At 49.7% G+C, this 17,053-nt stretch overlaps 3 protein-coding genes across 3 annotated transcripts; 1 reads left to right on the forward strand and 2 right to left on the reverse strand.

Moving 5' to 3' along the window:
• Nucleotides 1–260: 260 nt before the first annotated feature.
• On the forward strand, nt 261–2,344 carry FOBCDRAFT_197161 (uncharacterized protein; the record flags this gene model as incomplete). The annotated part of the gene is made up of 3 exons (XM_031173975.2): nt 261–840; nt 921–1,751; nt 1,800–2,344. The coding sequence occupies 3 exons, from the start codon at nt 261–263 to the stop codon at nt 2,342–2,344; spliced, it is 1,956 nt and encodes a 651-aa protein (XP_031050760.2).
• Nucleotides 2,345–3,115: 771 nt separating this feature from the next.
• FOBCDRAFT_197162 (AEX-3 domain-containing protein) lies at nt 3,116–6,737 on the reverse strand (the record flags this gene model as incomplete). Its single annotated transcript, XM_031173976.2, has 3 exons — nt 3,116–3,564; nt 3,628–5,964; nt 6,047–6,737. The coding sequence occupies 3 exons, from the start codon at nt 6,735–6,737 to the stop codon at nt 3,116–3,118; spliced, it is 3,477 nt and encodes a 1,158-aa protein (XP_031050761.2).
• Nucleotides 6,738–12,749: 6,012 nt separating this feature from the next.
• On the reverse strand, nt 12,750–16,916 carry FOBCDRAFT_197163 (uncharacterized protein; the record flags this gene model as incomplete). Its single annotated transcript, XM_059608865.1, has 11 exons — nt 12,750–13,684; nt 14,409–14,478; nt 14,606–14,813; nt 14,871–15,233; nt 15,286–15,494; nt 15,549–15,713; nt 15,763–15,815; nt 15,867–15,888; nt 16,038–16,291; nt 16,389–16,641; nt 16,815–16,916. 11 exons carry the CDS (start codon nt 16,914–16,916, stop codon nt 12,750–12,752), a joined length of 2,634 nt encoding a protein of 877 aa, XP_059464185.1.
• Nucleotides 16,917–17,053: the final 137 nt, after the last annotated feature.

Here is a 17,053-nt window from a genome sequence, read left to right on the forward strand (position 1 = left end):
AGACACATTTCGGTCTAAAAAGAAACTAAACCTCAGGTATTTGTTGTGTTGGTATCGTCTGCGCCTTTCACTGATACCACAGCTTGACGCAACTTGATCATTCCTCGACGCTCAAAGCACTCATACTATTACGATCCTTACCTCTACAAAAGAAAAGTTAAAAAGACTGTTTGAGGTAGACACCAGGCAGGATCATCAGAGATCTGTCTTGCCCAAGCAGATCAGTCCTCTAGCTTTCCAGGATTCCAAACACCGAAATCATGGCTCGAGGTGGACGAGGAAGTCCAGTCCCTCGCCGGCCAGTTGATCTGACCGGTATTGTCTCTATTGCTGAGAAAAACGACTTGACCACTCTTATCACCGCCATCACAGAGAAGCTTCACAACGACATCAGCGTCATATTTGATTCTCCTCCTGTCAAACCTACTCTGGGAGACTTGGGCGATATCGGCCATCATCACTGGCTGGCTTTGTCACTCAAGACGAATGGAAAAGAGAATATAAAACCTCGAGCTCCTTCTATGTGCAAACCTGTAGCAGCGGTGTCACAGAAGAGCGCTAATATAAGCCAGTCCCCAGATAAGGACAACTCGGAGAACATCATGCCTCAGCTGAGGGAGCTTAAGAAAGAGGCTCTTATCTTCTTCCGAAAGTGGCAGTCAATCTTTCTGCAGCGTCTTCGCGATATAAGTGTCATGGAACCAAATGGTTCTCAATCTAACAGTCGTGGTCGTGGACGTGGAACTGCACGAGCTGCACGAGGTGGACGCGTGGCTCGTGGTGGGAGAGGGGGTGGTCGTGGAGACATTGGAGGCATTGAAGGCCTAACACTGGCAACTGGTAGGTTCACACAAGTTCCTTGACGTGTTGTCTTTCTCTGTTGAAGACATATAAGTGTTTTCAAAGCTAATATTAACAAGGTACTCCCCGCACCCCGTCAAATCACGTTGATCGCGAACTATCTCGCCGTTTCCCCCCTATTCCGACATCCCTCTGGACTTTGCCACTCGATAAGCGCAAGCTATTGCTGCACATTTCACTTTTGATTCTTATCTCGCTTCAGGAGTATACTGCATATGCTCGTATGACTCTTCTGAACCTGACCTCATCCCTGAACCTCCCCTTGAAGGTGCTTCATGAGGAAGAGAAGCGCATCGCGGAGGGTTTCAGTCAACTTGCAGTTGACGCAGCCATAGAGCAAGCATCTGAACCGAATCAAGATGAGAATAAGCCTGTCCTAAAATCAAAGGCACGAATTGCTGCTATGACTGGTCCCTTCCGACTTGGAACACAGCTTATTGCTGTAGGTATCGGAACTCCCCATGGTGGGCTCGGACTACGACTTCCAAACGCTGCTGGTCTCCTGGGACCTATGGCAGATAACGGCCCTTCTACTGGCTCCATGCTTGGGATCTATATGGCAAGACCCACTGAGAAAATGATTGAGTCATTCTCCCGAGAGATCCAGGACTTTGGCCTTGTTCCTACCCGCGGAGGTCTTCAGAGGGATTATGTTGATGCAAAAGCTATCCCAGCCAGCTGCCGACGATTACGCTTGGTGATTGCTATGAATGGTTGGGTAGCAGACAAGGACAACCTCATTGGGCCTTGGAAGATTCTTGGAGATAATGGGGAGGTTTATGTTCTGCGATGGGAAATGAACGTACTCACCAACATAGGTACTGCACTTGAGACGGTTGTAAAAAGTTCAGCCTGGGCCGTTGCCAAGAAAGCTATATCTTCGCAAACAAGTACGTTGAAATTTCTTATGATTAGCGAGAAACACTAACATAAAATAGTTTTCAAAAGCCTTATCGAAGCCACCTGGCCAACCGAGCTCATGAAAGTGAGCAAGATCATTGATAACCCCTGGAGCATGGGCATGGTTCGCGCTGAGAAAGCCGGTGCGGTGCTGGCCGACGCTGTAATGCGCAGCAAGATTCAAGGAGACCGTCCTGTATCCCTTATTGGGTTCAGCTTGGCAGCCCGAGCTATCTATGTTTGTCTGATGATTCTTGCTGAGAGGCGTCAGTTCGGCCTCATCGATTCCGTCGTCTTGATGGGCACACCCGCTCCCTCAGAGAGTCGGGTTTGGTTGACCCTCAAGAGTGTTGTGTCTGGTCGGCTAATCAACGTCTTTTCAGAAAGCGACTATCTTTTAGGATTTCTGTATCGTACCTCCAACATTCACTTCGGCGTGGCAGGCCTGCAACGAATCCAGGGAGCAGATGGTGTCGAAAACCACGACGTTAGCAATCTTGTGAACGGACATTTGCGTTATTCCACCCTGGTTGGAAAGATCCTCAAGGATATTCACTGGGAGGACCTGGACCTGAACGCCTAGAAAGCGGAGAAGCTGCGCAGGACCACTTAGAACGAGAAAAGTGTCGGCATCATATTAGTCAGGACTGGACAGGATGAGAGTATCTTTGCTAGTGGAACACCAACAAGATTGCAGAAGCAAGGTTTATATGTAAGATTACACCAAAGTACACTTTAGATTCACATTCCCATAGGGGCAGGGTGGTCATTAAAGATATTCTTTCTTTGTATGAATCTCACAGCCTCTAACTCCCCCAATTCCAAAGCCTTGACATAGTGCAGCACTCCTGTCCCGCCCCTTATGCTGATGTGTATGCTAACGACAACTACCATGCATATGTACGTCTGTATGCTCTAGTTGAGAAATGGTGAACCCAAGCATCCAGCCATATTGAGCAAATCGGGGATCCAATATTTTGTCTATTATAGACGAGATGCAATGCCCTCTATTCCCTCCTTTCACTCCACCTTCTTCTCATTTGGAACTGTGCGTGCTTATGCAGTAACATCTGACAGTTCCACCCTTGAAGGCCTTTACTTCTCCATGCTCTATTCGTCTAGAGCTTCTTGGTACTCGAGTCGTATATCTTTTCTCTTCCCCACCATCACCACCTAGATTATTACAAAACGTGGTATCGTACACAATAGACCCTCCTCATTTTGCTTTTCTGGCTTGTAATTGAACATCTTCTTGCTTGCCCAAGGCGAGGATGATTTGTGTTTTGTAGTCATTGCACAGTTACAGTCATGAGAAGCCTCTCATGTAAGTAATTGGTCCCTCGATATTTCATCCTCACGTCGGAGGGGTTGTGCCAAGCATACTAGGAACTTGCTTTCGAATGAGCCCGCGAGCACCTCGCCCTTCTACACGAGGCATGCCTTGAATAGAACGAGGCTCACGCATTAGAGATCTATCGAGACGTGCAGGCGTTCTGGTCACGACTGTTCGATACTCCCCTGGAAAGTTTCCTTTGGGTAACGGCACTGATGCAGTCCGCCAGATATGATCGGACGTGTCACCGAGCCAAGCAGGGATCTTGCTGTTGGAGCTGCCTCGAGGAGGGGCATAGCCACCATAAGTAGAGGCGCCATGAGATGCACGGATGGTGGAAAGGCGGGAAAGACCCGTCGATAACCCGGAACGGCCTCGGGCCTTCTTAGCCATGATGATCTCATCAAATACACGAATCGAGGCGTTATTGGCTGGCTGCATCTCTCGGTCGTGAATAAACTCATTGAAGCCTTTTGAGTTCAGAGTTAGTATTAAGACCGTTCAAACGTTAAAGAGGTGTGGCCTAAACTTACACTGTGTTTCCCGCATCATAGTAGCATAGTCGTGCTGATCATGCGGAAGACTTTTGATAAAACCATCCATATCAAAGGCATACAGCTGGCCGTTTGCTTTTTGCTGCTTTGAAGGTCGTCCAAGGTACTTGCGGTACGTATACAAGAGACTTGCAAGGCAGCGAACAAAGGCTGCTCGGATTCGATCAGGATGAAATGCCTCCGGGCAGACAAGCGAAGCATGGCCGAGACATCTGCCGTGGGAGAAGATCTTGCAGCCTGTGCACTTGTAAATGCCATCTCCCTCGGCATGGTCATTGCAAATATTGCAGATCGATGTGTTGTCCTTGGGGATCCAGTTGAAGCAATGACCCTCGACCCAAACTGTTGTCTCTGTGTTTCGGACAGGCTGGATCTGCATACTGGGCATGATAGTTGATGCCGCAAGCGTTGACTGTGCGTAGGTTGAAGGTGCATATCCATTTCCATATCCACCACCACTACCACCACCACCAACAACGGAGTTCTGAGAGTCCACCGAGATAGCTGAAATTGACAGGTTTGCTTGATGACCGTTGAGGAAGGGGAGGTTTGGCTTGTGATATGGCGGGTGCTTATCGATGCCAAAGGACGAGCTGCGTCGCATCTTTTCTTCGCCAAAATGTCCAGAGCGCTTCTCTCGAAGAGTCGCCGCCAAAGCAAAGCCAGAGTCGCTTCGAGAAACTGGCGTGGAGGGCATTGGCGGGAAGTTTATCGAAACAGGGGATACAGACGACTGAGGACTGGTTTTACCAGACTTGCTTGTGCTGGGTCTGTCCGATTTGCCGTTGTCCACCTTGGCCGAAGCGAAAGCATTGAACAGTGGTGGCAGGACCTCATTTGGCGGGTCTGGCTCGCCAAATCCCGAGGAGCTCTGGGACACCCATTTGCCTAGGGTGCTCTTGGGCGTCGCGGATCTGAAAAGCGCGGCATTCTCAGTGGAGAAGGCGTCATAGGGGAATGATTCCATGGCATAAGGAGGTGGTCCAGTTGTGACTCCATATCGCAGTTTGTGGGGCGCTGCGACCTGCAGAAGAGACATGAGTTTCCTTCGGGCCTGACGAGGAAGTCGAACGGGTTGTGATGTAGCATCAATAGTATCCTTGTCCAAGTCAACGAGCACATAATCGTCCTCGGGGAGTTCAATTCTATCGTAACGTCGCTCAATGCCGACGATATATGGGCAAGGCGCTTCGAGAGCCGACAGAAGTCGCGCAGGGAGGACGGGAATGAAAATACTTGACCATTTCAGGGGGTATAGCAGGTTTGCTAGTGCATGGCAGGCGAGGTGCAACATGCTGGTGTGAGAGGAGAGGAAGATGATTCGGGACTCGGCCATAGCATACTCGAACAGAGCGACAATGTTCTCAAGTGACAAGCAACGGAAGAGGGCATAGAGATCGATGGATCGCGAACCAGGGATCTCATTGTCTGCCTCCTTCCGAGCATAAAGTCGCAATTCGCGCACTCCTAGTTCAACCTGAGTCTTGGATCCTAGGGGATTGAATGCCTCGGTGCATAGGTTTACGACATATCGCTCAAGAGGTTGCCAGCGTCCCACGCTGGGTGAGCTTGGGGGAATTCTTAGGACACCCCCATCTGTCATGGGGGTAACGATAGCCTTAAGCCACTCTTTCCAGAAGGACATATTGGCTGCGTCTCGGCCCAAGATACCATATGCGCGAGGCGTCCAGAGTCCGCTCTCGCCAGCAGTGAGACCCTCGATCTTAGACGCGGCTCCATGTCTCAGGGGCCTAAGCATGTCCGTCATGAGGGTGATCTTTTCTTCCACAGTGCTAATTTCATCTTCGAGCCTCTCACGTGCTGGAGAGCCTGACGGGATTGTAGGGAGTTTTGCAAGGAGTTGTGAAAGATGGGTGCGTTCACCAGCCAAGCGAACTCCCAAGCTAGCTGCCAGCTCTCGCTCTTCTTCAGACATGTGACTTTGGCGCCATTGCTCGCACTTCTTTTCCACTTCCTCTGCCACCTCGGCATTGAGAGCAGTCCAGATGATAATAGTTATGCCGTATAGCTTGGAGTTATCGTCCGAGGTCATAGTAAACCCATGCCATGTAGATCGAGGTCGGTCATCGGACGAAACAATCTGAATGTCGTTGGGAAAAGCAAACATGGGCACATAGTCAGGAAATTTCCCACGTCGAGCAATCTCATCTGTAGCCTCCTGAGGAGGATATCGGTCAAGAAGGACCGGTTCAAAGCGTCGTTTGAGAGGATGCATATCGGGGTCGGTGTTAAGGGGTTCGGGGGGAGGGATTACGGAGTTGTAATTGCTGAGTCGTCTCGTGGTTCGGATCGAGGCTATCATTATAAGTTAGCGAACGTCCCTGTATTCGCCTGACAGTTTGATAAGATCAAACCCCAGAGCATGACGAAAACAAACCTGCGCGACTGGTGCTGATCCTGTTGCTGGGTTGCTTGCGCACACTGTTCATATCCCTAAAGCTCATCTTGCGGCGGATGCTACCCTTAATGCTCCTGAGAGGACTCAGTCTACCGCTGTCGCTTTCCTCTGCCTTGATCCTCTCTGCCCGAGGATTCACCATTGGTGCACGAGCTTGCACTTTTGCGCCCGCACTGAATGACAGGTCCTCGAGAAATACCTCTCTCTCAGCGGCAAATTTGACCAGAGCCTTATCAAAGTCGAAGTCGCCCATCAGCATGGAGCCCTCACCAAGGATGCCGCTGGGGCCGGCATTTTGGCCATTGGTACTGCTGTGGCCATTACCATTACCATTGGTATTGCCAAAATTAGGGGGGTTTATAGCACGAATGGTGGCGCTGCTGCGGTTGCTTTTGGTATTGCCGTCTGTCTCGTCGAGAGTATGTATGGAGAAACGGTCGGTGAGAGATATCCGAGAGAGACGGTTGGCGGAGCCCTGGCGTGAGTGCCGTGCTTTTGCTTTTGGTTGGTCGCCGTTTGTATCTTCATCCTCAGACTCGCCATCCTCGACAATGGTAGACTCGACGGGAACAACAACGGGGGCGGGCTGGGAGTTGGGATCGTGGTAGGACACCGACTCTACGCCGGCGATCCAGAAATAATCGGCGAGAGGGGTCGATGAGTTCTCCATGACATGTCAATCGTAGTGTTTGGGCCACAGACGGGCGAAACAGAAGCGAATGGGGGGTCGTAGGCAAAAGCAATCGAGTCAGTTGCCAGTGTATTCTGCTTGACTTGCTGTGGTTTTGATCTGAAGAAGTGGGCGATCGACGAGACAAAATCAGGTCGGGTTGCTGGGGTTTCAGTTAGGTCATGAACGACAGGACCGGTACCAGGGCTTTTTTATCAGGCGAGTACGAAGACAGCGATAACGGTAAGTTCAGCTGTGGGCGACTCACGACCAAGCGAAGACCGTTGCTTTTCGAGGCCGAATCTGGACGAACAATAGGCTCGGAACGTGGTAAGTACAGATGATGCGCTTGAGGAGACGCAGCAATGCTGTATGTGTAGCGATGAGCCAGTCGCCCAGAGCCGCTCCTGGTTGTACGTAACGGGAGCCAAGAGTTAGTTTAAAGCGAGCCAGCTAAAAATCTAACGGAGGGGATGAAGGAGATGCAAGAACTCCAGAAAGCCACCGAGCCCAAATGTTCAAGAAGGAAGTGAAAGAGTAGAAAGGAAAAAGGCCGTGATAAAGAGAGTAGAAGGATGAGATGAGAAAATGGCACAATCCAGGAGAAAGAACGAGGATTCAGTGTCGATCTGTGCTCATACAGCAACTTTTGGGTACCGTATTGGGTTTTTTAACAAGGAACGTGGATGAAGTACAGGTACTTGTGAACGTTAGTATCGGATACCTCGTTTTCCAGCCCAAAGACAGCGATGGAGCATAGAACGCTGACCAGACCAGGGGTGTCGATGCAAGCTAAGAACCTGGAGGAGGCTCCTTTTAGTGAGTGAGTGACTGACGATGAGCGATTGATGAATTTAGGGTCCAGGTCCCAAATCTTTCTATCCACGAAAAAGTTGGAGAAGAACGAGCTGCAGCTTCCTTTGGTGGGCGCCTGTCCAGGGGTTTCCCGGGATGGCTGTCTAGTTAGGTACGTTAGCTCTCGTAGGGGCTGCCACACAGTCCGTACGCCTAAAGCCGTGGGGTTGCAGTGTCGGGTGGTAGGGGACCTCTTTCTTAGGGGACCGACCACTGAGAAGTGCGCCTGATATTCAACCGCTGGGAGCGTGACGACTTTCTACCATCCATCCATTCCTCTTAGTTGCTATTATGATACTCACCGCTGGCTTCAATTTGAACTGCAGACAATCACTACAAGGTTTCTACATATATAACTCTGTGCAGCATAGTAGCATATCACACAAACCGGGGCTGGGACGACAAGGGTTATTACATACATGGCATTGTATGGATCATGCAGGTGAGTGAGTGAGCAACAAAATTCATCGCTGTTTAACAGACCATGTGCTTCCCTCAAGCTAGCAACGAATATCTATTATCCGACCTCTTATTAAGGCACTTCACGATCGCTCAAGTCAAATAACAAAATCTACCACACGCACTTCTGCTGCAAGGTACCTGACAGCTAGCTGCTGGCTGACTGGCTTTTGGTGTGCTAAGGAAATTGACCGATTCCGCAAGCAAGCAAGCCGTCGATCTTGAGGCGCACGCCGTCGCTTTTTCCAAGCGCTGCTATTCGATGGATGCACCCATCAACGGCTGGCCATCCACGTATCCAGATGCAGCATAATACATTCAGTGCAGGTACGTGGATTATATGCTGTGTTCAATTCGGCTTTCTCTCTTTCTCTTCCGGCAACCCTTCAGCCTCAGGGGTTTCAGGCGAGCGCCAGCGGATCCACGGGCCATAACAGATTTGTTCACTAATGTCTTCCCCCATCCATTGTGCTCTGTTCGAAGCCCGCACCAGGATTTGTCAAGTATGATTCGGATATGGATATGCGCTCTTCAACTCGACCGCTCGTTCAACTCTGTTTGCGGTACAGTGTATCTGTAAAGTCGCGCGTGTGGTATGTTCCACGATCATGCTTCAGGCCAGGAATCGCTAGTTAGTGTCAGGTCTTATCCCCTGACCTCCAGGAGGCAGGCTTCATGGGTGTCCCTCCCGTCCCCATAACAATACCCACTTAGTCGCCGTCTTTGCTCCATCAGCTAAGGATTGGGGTGCCACATTAGCTGGTGAGCCAACATCCCCCAAGTGATGGATGTTGGTTGGAGTGCTTATCGATCATGGGTTCAAGTCTGCCTTCTGGACATACAAAGGAAACAACAGTCCTCAACTTAAAAATAATTTTATCGCAAAGGTAACGGTCCCGACGGGGCGGCCACGCTGCGGTGGCAACACTGCATACGATATGAGGCGTCAACAATCTGTATGTATCTGTAGGCGTGCCTGCGTATGTATGCGGGATACTGGATCCGTCTGCATCAACATGCTTCACCCAGCTGCATGCTTGATGCAGTGGACATGTGGAAAACGGCACTCATCACCGATGGTGTCTGATGAGTTGTCCTATTCTGTGATCTCCCCCTTTGTGCCTGATATCAGTCAAACCGAACTTTCAGTGCAGCAACAGCCTGATGTGCTGTCGCTTTGAAATGATGGATGGCCTCTTAAGGGTGTCGTACAGATACCTACGTACATTACACTACCTATGTAGGTATGATCCTGAGCGGCACGAGTAACCCGGCGAAGAGCGTGGGACAAAGTCCTGTGTCGTACAGAACCGGGACACGGTCAGGGATGGTCTTGGTTCGAGTGTGAGTCTGTCTGGGCCGGTGTTCAGTCCCCATTGAAGTGCGAGATCCCCCATTTGTATCGCCCCGGCCAAAGTCAACCACGGGTTGCGTAACGGCTATACAGGTGTTGGATAAAGTACTTTGTGCCTATTCTCTGGAGCACATCGTGATAAATTAATGAGCAATCGACGGGAGAAGGATGTGAAACCATGAAGCCCAAATAAGTGAGAAAAGAATAAAACCCCGATTGGTGTCTCAGCGTCTTGTCTTTAGTGTTTACCGACCACTGTCCCGTCCTCACCGTTTTCGTGGGGACAATGTGTGGAGGGTGTGTCGGAAACGCTACACATATCAAGATCGTGTTTGGCGGGGACTCAAGACGACTTTGATCTTTCTTTACTTTCCCTTGTTTGTTTGTGTCTGTGTTTGTGATTCATATCATTCAATTTCTGACCCGTTGCCTGACTACCTCTTCCAGATGTCATGAGGGGCATTGCTTTCATGGATTCTTTCATGATGCAGGGCAGGCGTTATAGGGCCACCTACGTCAGTTGTGTCTCCATCCGACTTAATCGGACCTTGACGCTATAATGGGTGGGTGTCGTTCAGAGACGGCGTCTCTGATAGTTAGCGTCTCTCCACAATCTTTACTGCAATGGGAGCTGAAAAACAATGCAAGAAGTAAACGGTACGTTTTTCGACCTGCTCTTGCTTTGATGGTACAACCCAACATAACCTGGTACGCAGATACTTACCTACTAGACCTAAGGTACCTAGAATACCAAGGCTTGCCCTGACATCGTTCCTCCCGATCGACGGTCGAGTTGTACAAGGGAGGCAGGTGAGACGCTGATGGTTGCCCGTCTCGAATCCCAAAATTGACAAAACCCTGTAGATCTTGTTGATGGAAATGGACGACTCTTGCCATTTACAGAATTTGACGCCGTCCTTGAGACAAGGTCATGATTGGACGAGACTCGAGCCTTGTTGAACGACGTGCTTCCTTATTAATGTTTCCAACTCCTGCTCAATTAAACACGAATCTCTCTTTCAACCCTCCTTTCTTCTTCCTTTTACATGACTATTGCGAAGCTCAAATTCAGTGATACTTCCCAATGACTATTTGATTCTGGGCCTAATAATTGACTTTTGAGGCGTTGCCAAATTTGGCACCCGCGTCAATAGTCTAGGGGCAGTGGCCAAGAAAAGCCTCCTAACATAGGTCAAAGTCAGGGCCAAAGACAAATGCCCCTGACGGATCTCATGGAATACGAAAGCACGAGCCACGTTGTGATGCAGGTACGGAGCATTGACAGTGATAGACGACATCGACACACGACGAATGCCTCCGTAGTAAACACACTAATACGCGAAGCACACACGCCTTAAACATCTGGCATCCACCCTCCACTCCATCGTTGTTTGTATGTATACATGGGGCCCGCGTTGGCCAATCCAAGAGCCTTATTCAAGTCGCCATCGACGAGACAGGAAATCAAAAAAAGAAACAGGATCAATATAAAGAAACTTAGACTGGGGACCTACTCAGCCCTGGAACTTTTTCTCCTGACTCGGCAAGTCCTTGAATTAACTTTCAGACACCGTCTAGCCACACTCAGGGAATCTAAACTTGGATATTTGCTACTAAATTCAGAGGACTATATAAATCTAACAGAGCATGAATGTCATCGGGCCAGCTCAAGCTGATCATATTACCATGGCCCAGTCCATTGCTATCTTTAGCAAGTCATGAGCCGAATCTAATACAAACTCGATCTTCTGAGACATGACAACTCACCTTGTCAAATAGTATAGGTAGTCATATTTGACGAATCGAATGATTTTGTATGTCAATTCCCTTCAAGTACCTATCGTCATGTTTCCACGCAAGCCGAGCTAAATTTTCTTGATTAGTGTTCACAGAGTTACAGAACGACTTATGTTCCCTTAAACTATTCGCTCGGGCTTTCAGCTCAACTATGGACCGCGACCTGACACCAGGGGGCACCGATTAGGCTCGGAATTGTCAAGCTCGCAGAAAGACGTTGCTTCGTCCTTGTTCATCTCTCGGAGCACTCGTCCTTCATCGGTCTGTATGCTGAGTATCAGGTAAACTGCTGAACAACCAAGCTAGGCCTAAGCGCATGGCCGTCACAATCATACTAATGCCGCCATCCCATCCACCCACAACACTTACACCTCGACGGCGTCGTCTGTTTCAGGTCGCTCTCCACCTTGGACCGTGTGTTACGTACCAGGCCATTGGTCCCCCTCTACGATAGCAAGTGCTACAACGCGGCTATCATCGATCTTAGTGTGATGCGTTGTTTCGATTGATATTCGCTCATCCTGGTCGATCGCCACGGCCTCCTTATCCTAGTCCCGGGGGGTTCTTTGCTTCTGAAGAGAATCTTTCGAGCTTGAAACAAAGTGGTTCGAGGGAGGAACCGCGGACGTCTCTGATTTGAAATAAAGTCTGAACCTACAGACTATACTCGCGAGTCAACTACTCAGGATTCGTGTATACATGCACTCTGCAAAGCAGAACGGACAATTTAGGTATCACTTAGAATACAGCCATTGCCGTTCGGAATTTCGATCTGGTCTCCTCGGTTCGATTTTCCATATTACAAGGATGCAATATGATATCAGCTCATTATTGCTCAATTCTGGATACAAAACATTGTTCGTCAACCCCGTCATGGAACATTTACGTTATATTATTTCGAGTACTGGGGTTGATTCTTCATTACTATCACTAATTGCTCTTTGGAGTGACATACTTTTCAAACCCTGTACCGAGTTGCAATACCCAAATTCTTACAAAAACTGTCACAGCTTCGTCTCATGGAATCATGCAGCTCACACTGAGTTGCCCGACGAGGATGGGCCCTGCTGTGAAGTCGACGGAGGGTTCAAGCATTGCATAGCCACATACTGTCTACATCCTGGCCCCCCAGCGACTCCTTTTCGTGCTCCTGTAATAGCAAGACGCAATCGGCAATTGGACGTGATGAAGCCACCTGCCGTCAATCACTCAAATCAGAAACACTAGCAAGAACAAGAACCAGAATGTCTTGATGAACAGTGGCTTTTACCATTGGCTCCCAAGTCTTAGACAAATGCTTGTATGGCATCTGATATGTCAAGGCCTTTAGATAAGGTTTAAGACACGGCTCACAGGGCGAGATCGGCTTGAAAGAACTCTGTTCAGCCCTGGGCCCTGGACATCCATAGACTATCGAAATTTGTGGACTGGGGGATAGACAACGAAGATCTTGATCACAAAATGTCGTGTTGAGGCGTCATAGCGTCCTCGCCTTTCGCAACTGAATGCTACGGGTGTCATTCATTCGTTGTTTTGAGGGGTTCTCTTCATCGTGCTGCGGCTCGCCTTGTGCCTAATTTCCCAGTAGCCAGATATCCTCTATTTCCCATCTCACCTCTCCATCCAATTCCCAATGATCCAAAGATAATCCTCCCGTCCGGTGTCACCTCCACACCCGACTCGGTGCCGTCCTCCGCGACCACGAAGCAAACCTGCTCCACTTCACCTGGATGCAGCACCGGCTTTTCGCTCCCGCTCGCCTCCCAATTGCAGTCTCGATACCGCAACCCAGGCTCCGTATCTAGTACCACCTTCTCCAGCTGCACCACGTCTTCGCTACAGTTCTCCAGCTGTGCCTCGAGCACCCATCGCCCGCGTTCTTGAGTGTTGTTGGAGTTCAGGGGACCCACCTTGGTGCGCACGATGAGTGAAGCTTTGCAGATAAACTGGTACAGCTTCCGGAAAGTTCTTGTTCGTCCACTTGTCTCTGTCGCCTCGTAGTAGCTCACTGTTACCGCAAGCACGTGGTTACCCTCCTCCTTAAGATCGAACGAGACCACTTTCTGCAAGGTACCTCCAGACTCAAGATCAACTTCAGGTTGGCCATTTGAGGGGCCAAGCTCAAGGCGCTGAACAGCACCCATACCAGGTGTCTTCATCTCTGCTTCGATGCGCACATCGCGAATATTTTTGGCAGCATCTATTGGTAGTTCATTGTTCGCGCAAAGAGTGCAGCTAAAAGTCTCGCCGACATATGCTGAACCAAACGATACTGGAAGGTTGACGGCAGGACTGAGAAGGAAAGGAGATGGGTTCGAGGCAGCTTCGGAATGGTACGCGAGCGAAGCAGGGATCGGGGCTGACTTGATGGATGCGCCTACTGAGGAGGGAGGATCGATCGGGTATTGAGTTACGAGCGACGGACGCGACAGTCTTAAAGTTGACTGTACGTTAGCTAGGTAAAGCTCGGAGCTATCTGGACCTGGACTCATATAGCTAGGTAGCTCACCGAAGCACTTTGAGCGAGATAGAATGGGGCTCCTTGACTGGATCGTGGGAGGGATATCGCTGATGGCTCATCTTGCCATGTTTTCCTCGGGGCAATTACTACACTGTAACACAATCGTGATAATTAAGTGTATTTAGTAGTCGTATGTAGGTGGTATGTCTAGATTTCAAGGTTACATGCGATGCGACAAGGACGTTTGTTCTCTTATCGATAAGGGAACCGGGCCCCTCATCAAGCACGACCGGCCATCCAAGGTGCTAACCTAACTTAGTGGGTAAGGTAGGCATGTTAGTATCTTACATCATGCCGAACCACATGCGAGTTCTCAGAGTTCATCAGCTTCAAAAGTAAAAACTTGCGAATATAAGAACTAATGAATAATTCTTACGCTGCATATTAGTATCTACAACTTTTACAAGCTAGAACCATTAGAAACGCCATGTCCCTGGTCTGTCAGATAGTAAATATACTTAGGAAACGTCACCTTCTTCACTGCGAGTGTAATGTACTTCGACCTGCAATATGTCATTCCTAAAAACCAACTTTGCGACCTACTGGAAAGCAATACTGCTATTTCTTAATCGCATCCATACAAAGATGGTTCGATGTAGATTCCTACTCAAATAGCTCGTAATCGCATGCGAGACCTGAATCAACACTCTTTCTTTCTGCAATGCAAACTGGAGCGTTCACGTACAGAGCCATGGAATTCCATATCCAGCGGCATGCTTTTCTGTCAAAATCTGTAATTCTTTGGCTCCCCTTTGCTGATGGGTAATCCAATCAAAAATCAAAGTCCTGGTGGAGGAGGAACCTGCGGAGTGTTAGCATATACCCAAGGGGAAGATATCTTGTAAAATGCGAGCTAACTATCTCGACATTTATGTCACATACCGAACCGTAGCTCCCGCCTGTTCCGGGAGGGGACCCAGAAGGGGGAGGCGGGGGAGGTGCCGAGCTGGGCGGGGGCGGAGGAGGAGGAGCGGCTTCACTTGGGGGCGGAGGAGGAGGTGAAGCTGACTGCCCAGGGGTGGCTCCAGGAGCGCCGGGAGCCTGTGCTTGAGCCTGAGCTCCATAGTATTGCTGGTACATAGCAACATAGCTGTAGTAAATCGTCAGCATCACGAAGCAGGCATCTCGAGCGGCCAGTTCTACTTACTTAGCATAACCACCATAGGCTGCGTAAGGGTCTGCGCCACCGTAGTACTGGGCGTACTGGGCGGCATAGTCAGCAGCATTCGTCGGACTGTTCACGCCAGCAGGGGCTGGACTGTTTGAAGCACCACCCGGGTTAGACCCGTATCCACCATAGCCAGAACCGCCATATGAACCATGAGAAGCTCCGTGTGAGCCACCATGGGAATGGTTACGGTCACCGCCACCATTGTAACGATCCCCCCCATAGCGGTCGCCACCGTAGCGCGGTGGACGACTCTTGAACTCTTCGTACTGTTCCTTGACATTGGCGATTAGGTCCTCGCAAAGCTCCTTTGCTTTCGCAACCATATTGGGGTCAGGACCGCTGCGTTTATGTTAGTCATGAATGTCCCAAAGCAACAAGCACGTCAACTCACGTCACATGGAGGAACATGTCTTCATCGCTCTCCTGGTTAGTGGCTGCCTCGAGATACCCAGAACCTCGTCCCTTAATCTGCACACGGCAAGTTGTCTCTTGCTGGATATGCTTTACGTAGGCACCTCCATGTCCAACGACCTGAGCACGCAAATTGAACCCATGCACGGGCTCTAGGCTGATAGGGATCTTCTCTTCGGGCCATTTACGCTACACAAAGATTGTCAGCATCCTTGTTCCACACGTAAATCGCGAGAACCTTACTCGACCAAACTCGTCACGTTCAACCTGCTCCTGGTCTCGACGGCGGAAACGCCTTTCGTCGACAAGCTGAGGGAGTTCCTGTTGAATAAGTTCGTTGATCTTGGCGACAGCAGCCTCCAAGCCAGACTTGCTCGTGCTCGTGATGTGAAGGTACAACGGAGGATTCTATAAGGGATTAGAGTAAGACCCAACCAAGACTAAAAGATGTTCTTACCGCGGCGGTTGCCATACTCTTGTTGGGATAGTAGCTGCCACGGGTGGTTATATCTTGCTAAGTCAATATTATATCCTACAAAAAAACATGAAGGAATTGCGTACCAGCGCCGGTTTCGTCTTTGATCTAATCAAGTGGGAGTCAGCAGGAGCAACGAAGGGGGTATTGAAGCGAGCTATCAAGCTGTAAGCATGATATTCTCGATCTAAGTGCAGAGATAAATCCAAAGGAGCGGTTCTGGGAAGATCAGTGGGCTTTAAATCAGGAGTATTTACCATTTTCTGCGTGGACCCCTTGGTAAGGAGGTAGCGATTCCTTAGGTCATTGACTTCGATATCCTGGATATAGTCGCCATCTGCAACATACATCTCGCCATCGAGTGCCGGAGCTGTCTTGTTTGCGCTTTGTGGTGTCGAAGTTGTTCGCGGCGGTGGTGAGTCGGTTTCAGCAGACCTGATGGGAGGCACATCGACGTGCTGGATTCCCTTACGAGCTTGGAGCTGCGCGTTGATGCGAGCCGCAGCGGCAGCTATATATTATGTTAGAGACGTGTGCAGACAAACTTTGTCGCGATGGCTTTGAAAGAAAGAAGAAGAAAGAAAAAGGCATGGGACAGGGTCACAAACCAGCGGCAGCGGCAGCATCAGTTGGAGATTTCCTTGCCTCGGGGGTTGCATCTTTTGCAATGGGGCTACGATCTCTTCCGGGCTCAGAGCGACGCGACGGGGGAGATCGAGAGCGACGGTCAAATCGCGATGTCCTCTTGGGTTCCGGCTCTGTCTGGTCGAAGCGCGAACGCTTCACCGTTCGTCGTTCTGTTTCGTCCATGCTCGACGAGTTGCGAATATTGAAACGAAAATTGGGGGATGTAGGTTGGAACTACGCCACGTGGGAGTACAGCTGTTACAGAAAGGTACCGAGTTGTCGATAATGGTCTATATGTACCTATGTATCAATGCAAATCCGGTGTGAAAAATAGCAACCGAAATGCGCCTGTGTTGAAGTGGAGTTGATGTTTGATGGTCTACGGAGCAGCAGCTTGAAGCACGTACCTCTTTCAGCCTTCCGCCACATGTGGCTGGTGAGCTACCCGAAACCGGCGGTTGCGAATGTGGGGGAGAGCTTGGGACAATAGATATAGCAATGGGCAACATGGGGTAAAAGGGCAGGCGAGTGCGGAAGGCAACCGAGAGTATAAGTGTTTGATTATGTCATGAGCACTGAACTTAGTTGCCCAGGCTAATTTATTTTGTAACGCTCTGGCTTTTCGATTCCTCTGGTAGAGTTCCTT

The sequence above is a fragment of the Fusarium oxysporum genome, chromosome II, assembly GCF_013085055.1.
Source record: "Fusarium oxysporum Fo47 chromosome II, complete sequence".
Classification (NCBI taxonomy): domain Eukaryota; kingdom Fungi; phylum Ascomycota; class Sordariomycetes; order Hypocreales; family Nectriaceae; genus Fusarium; species Fusarium oxysporum.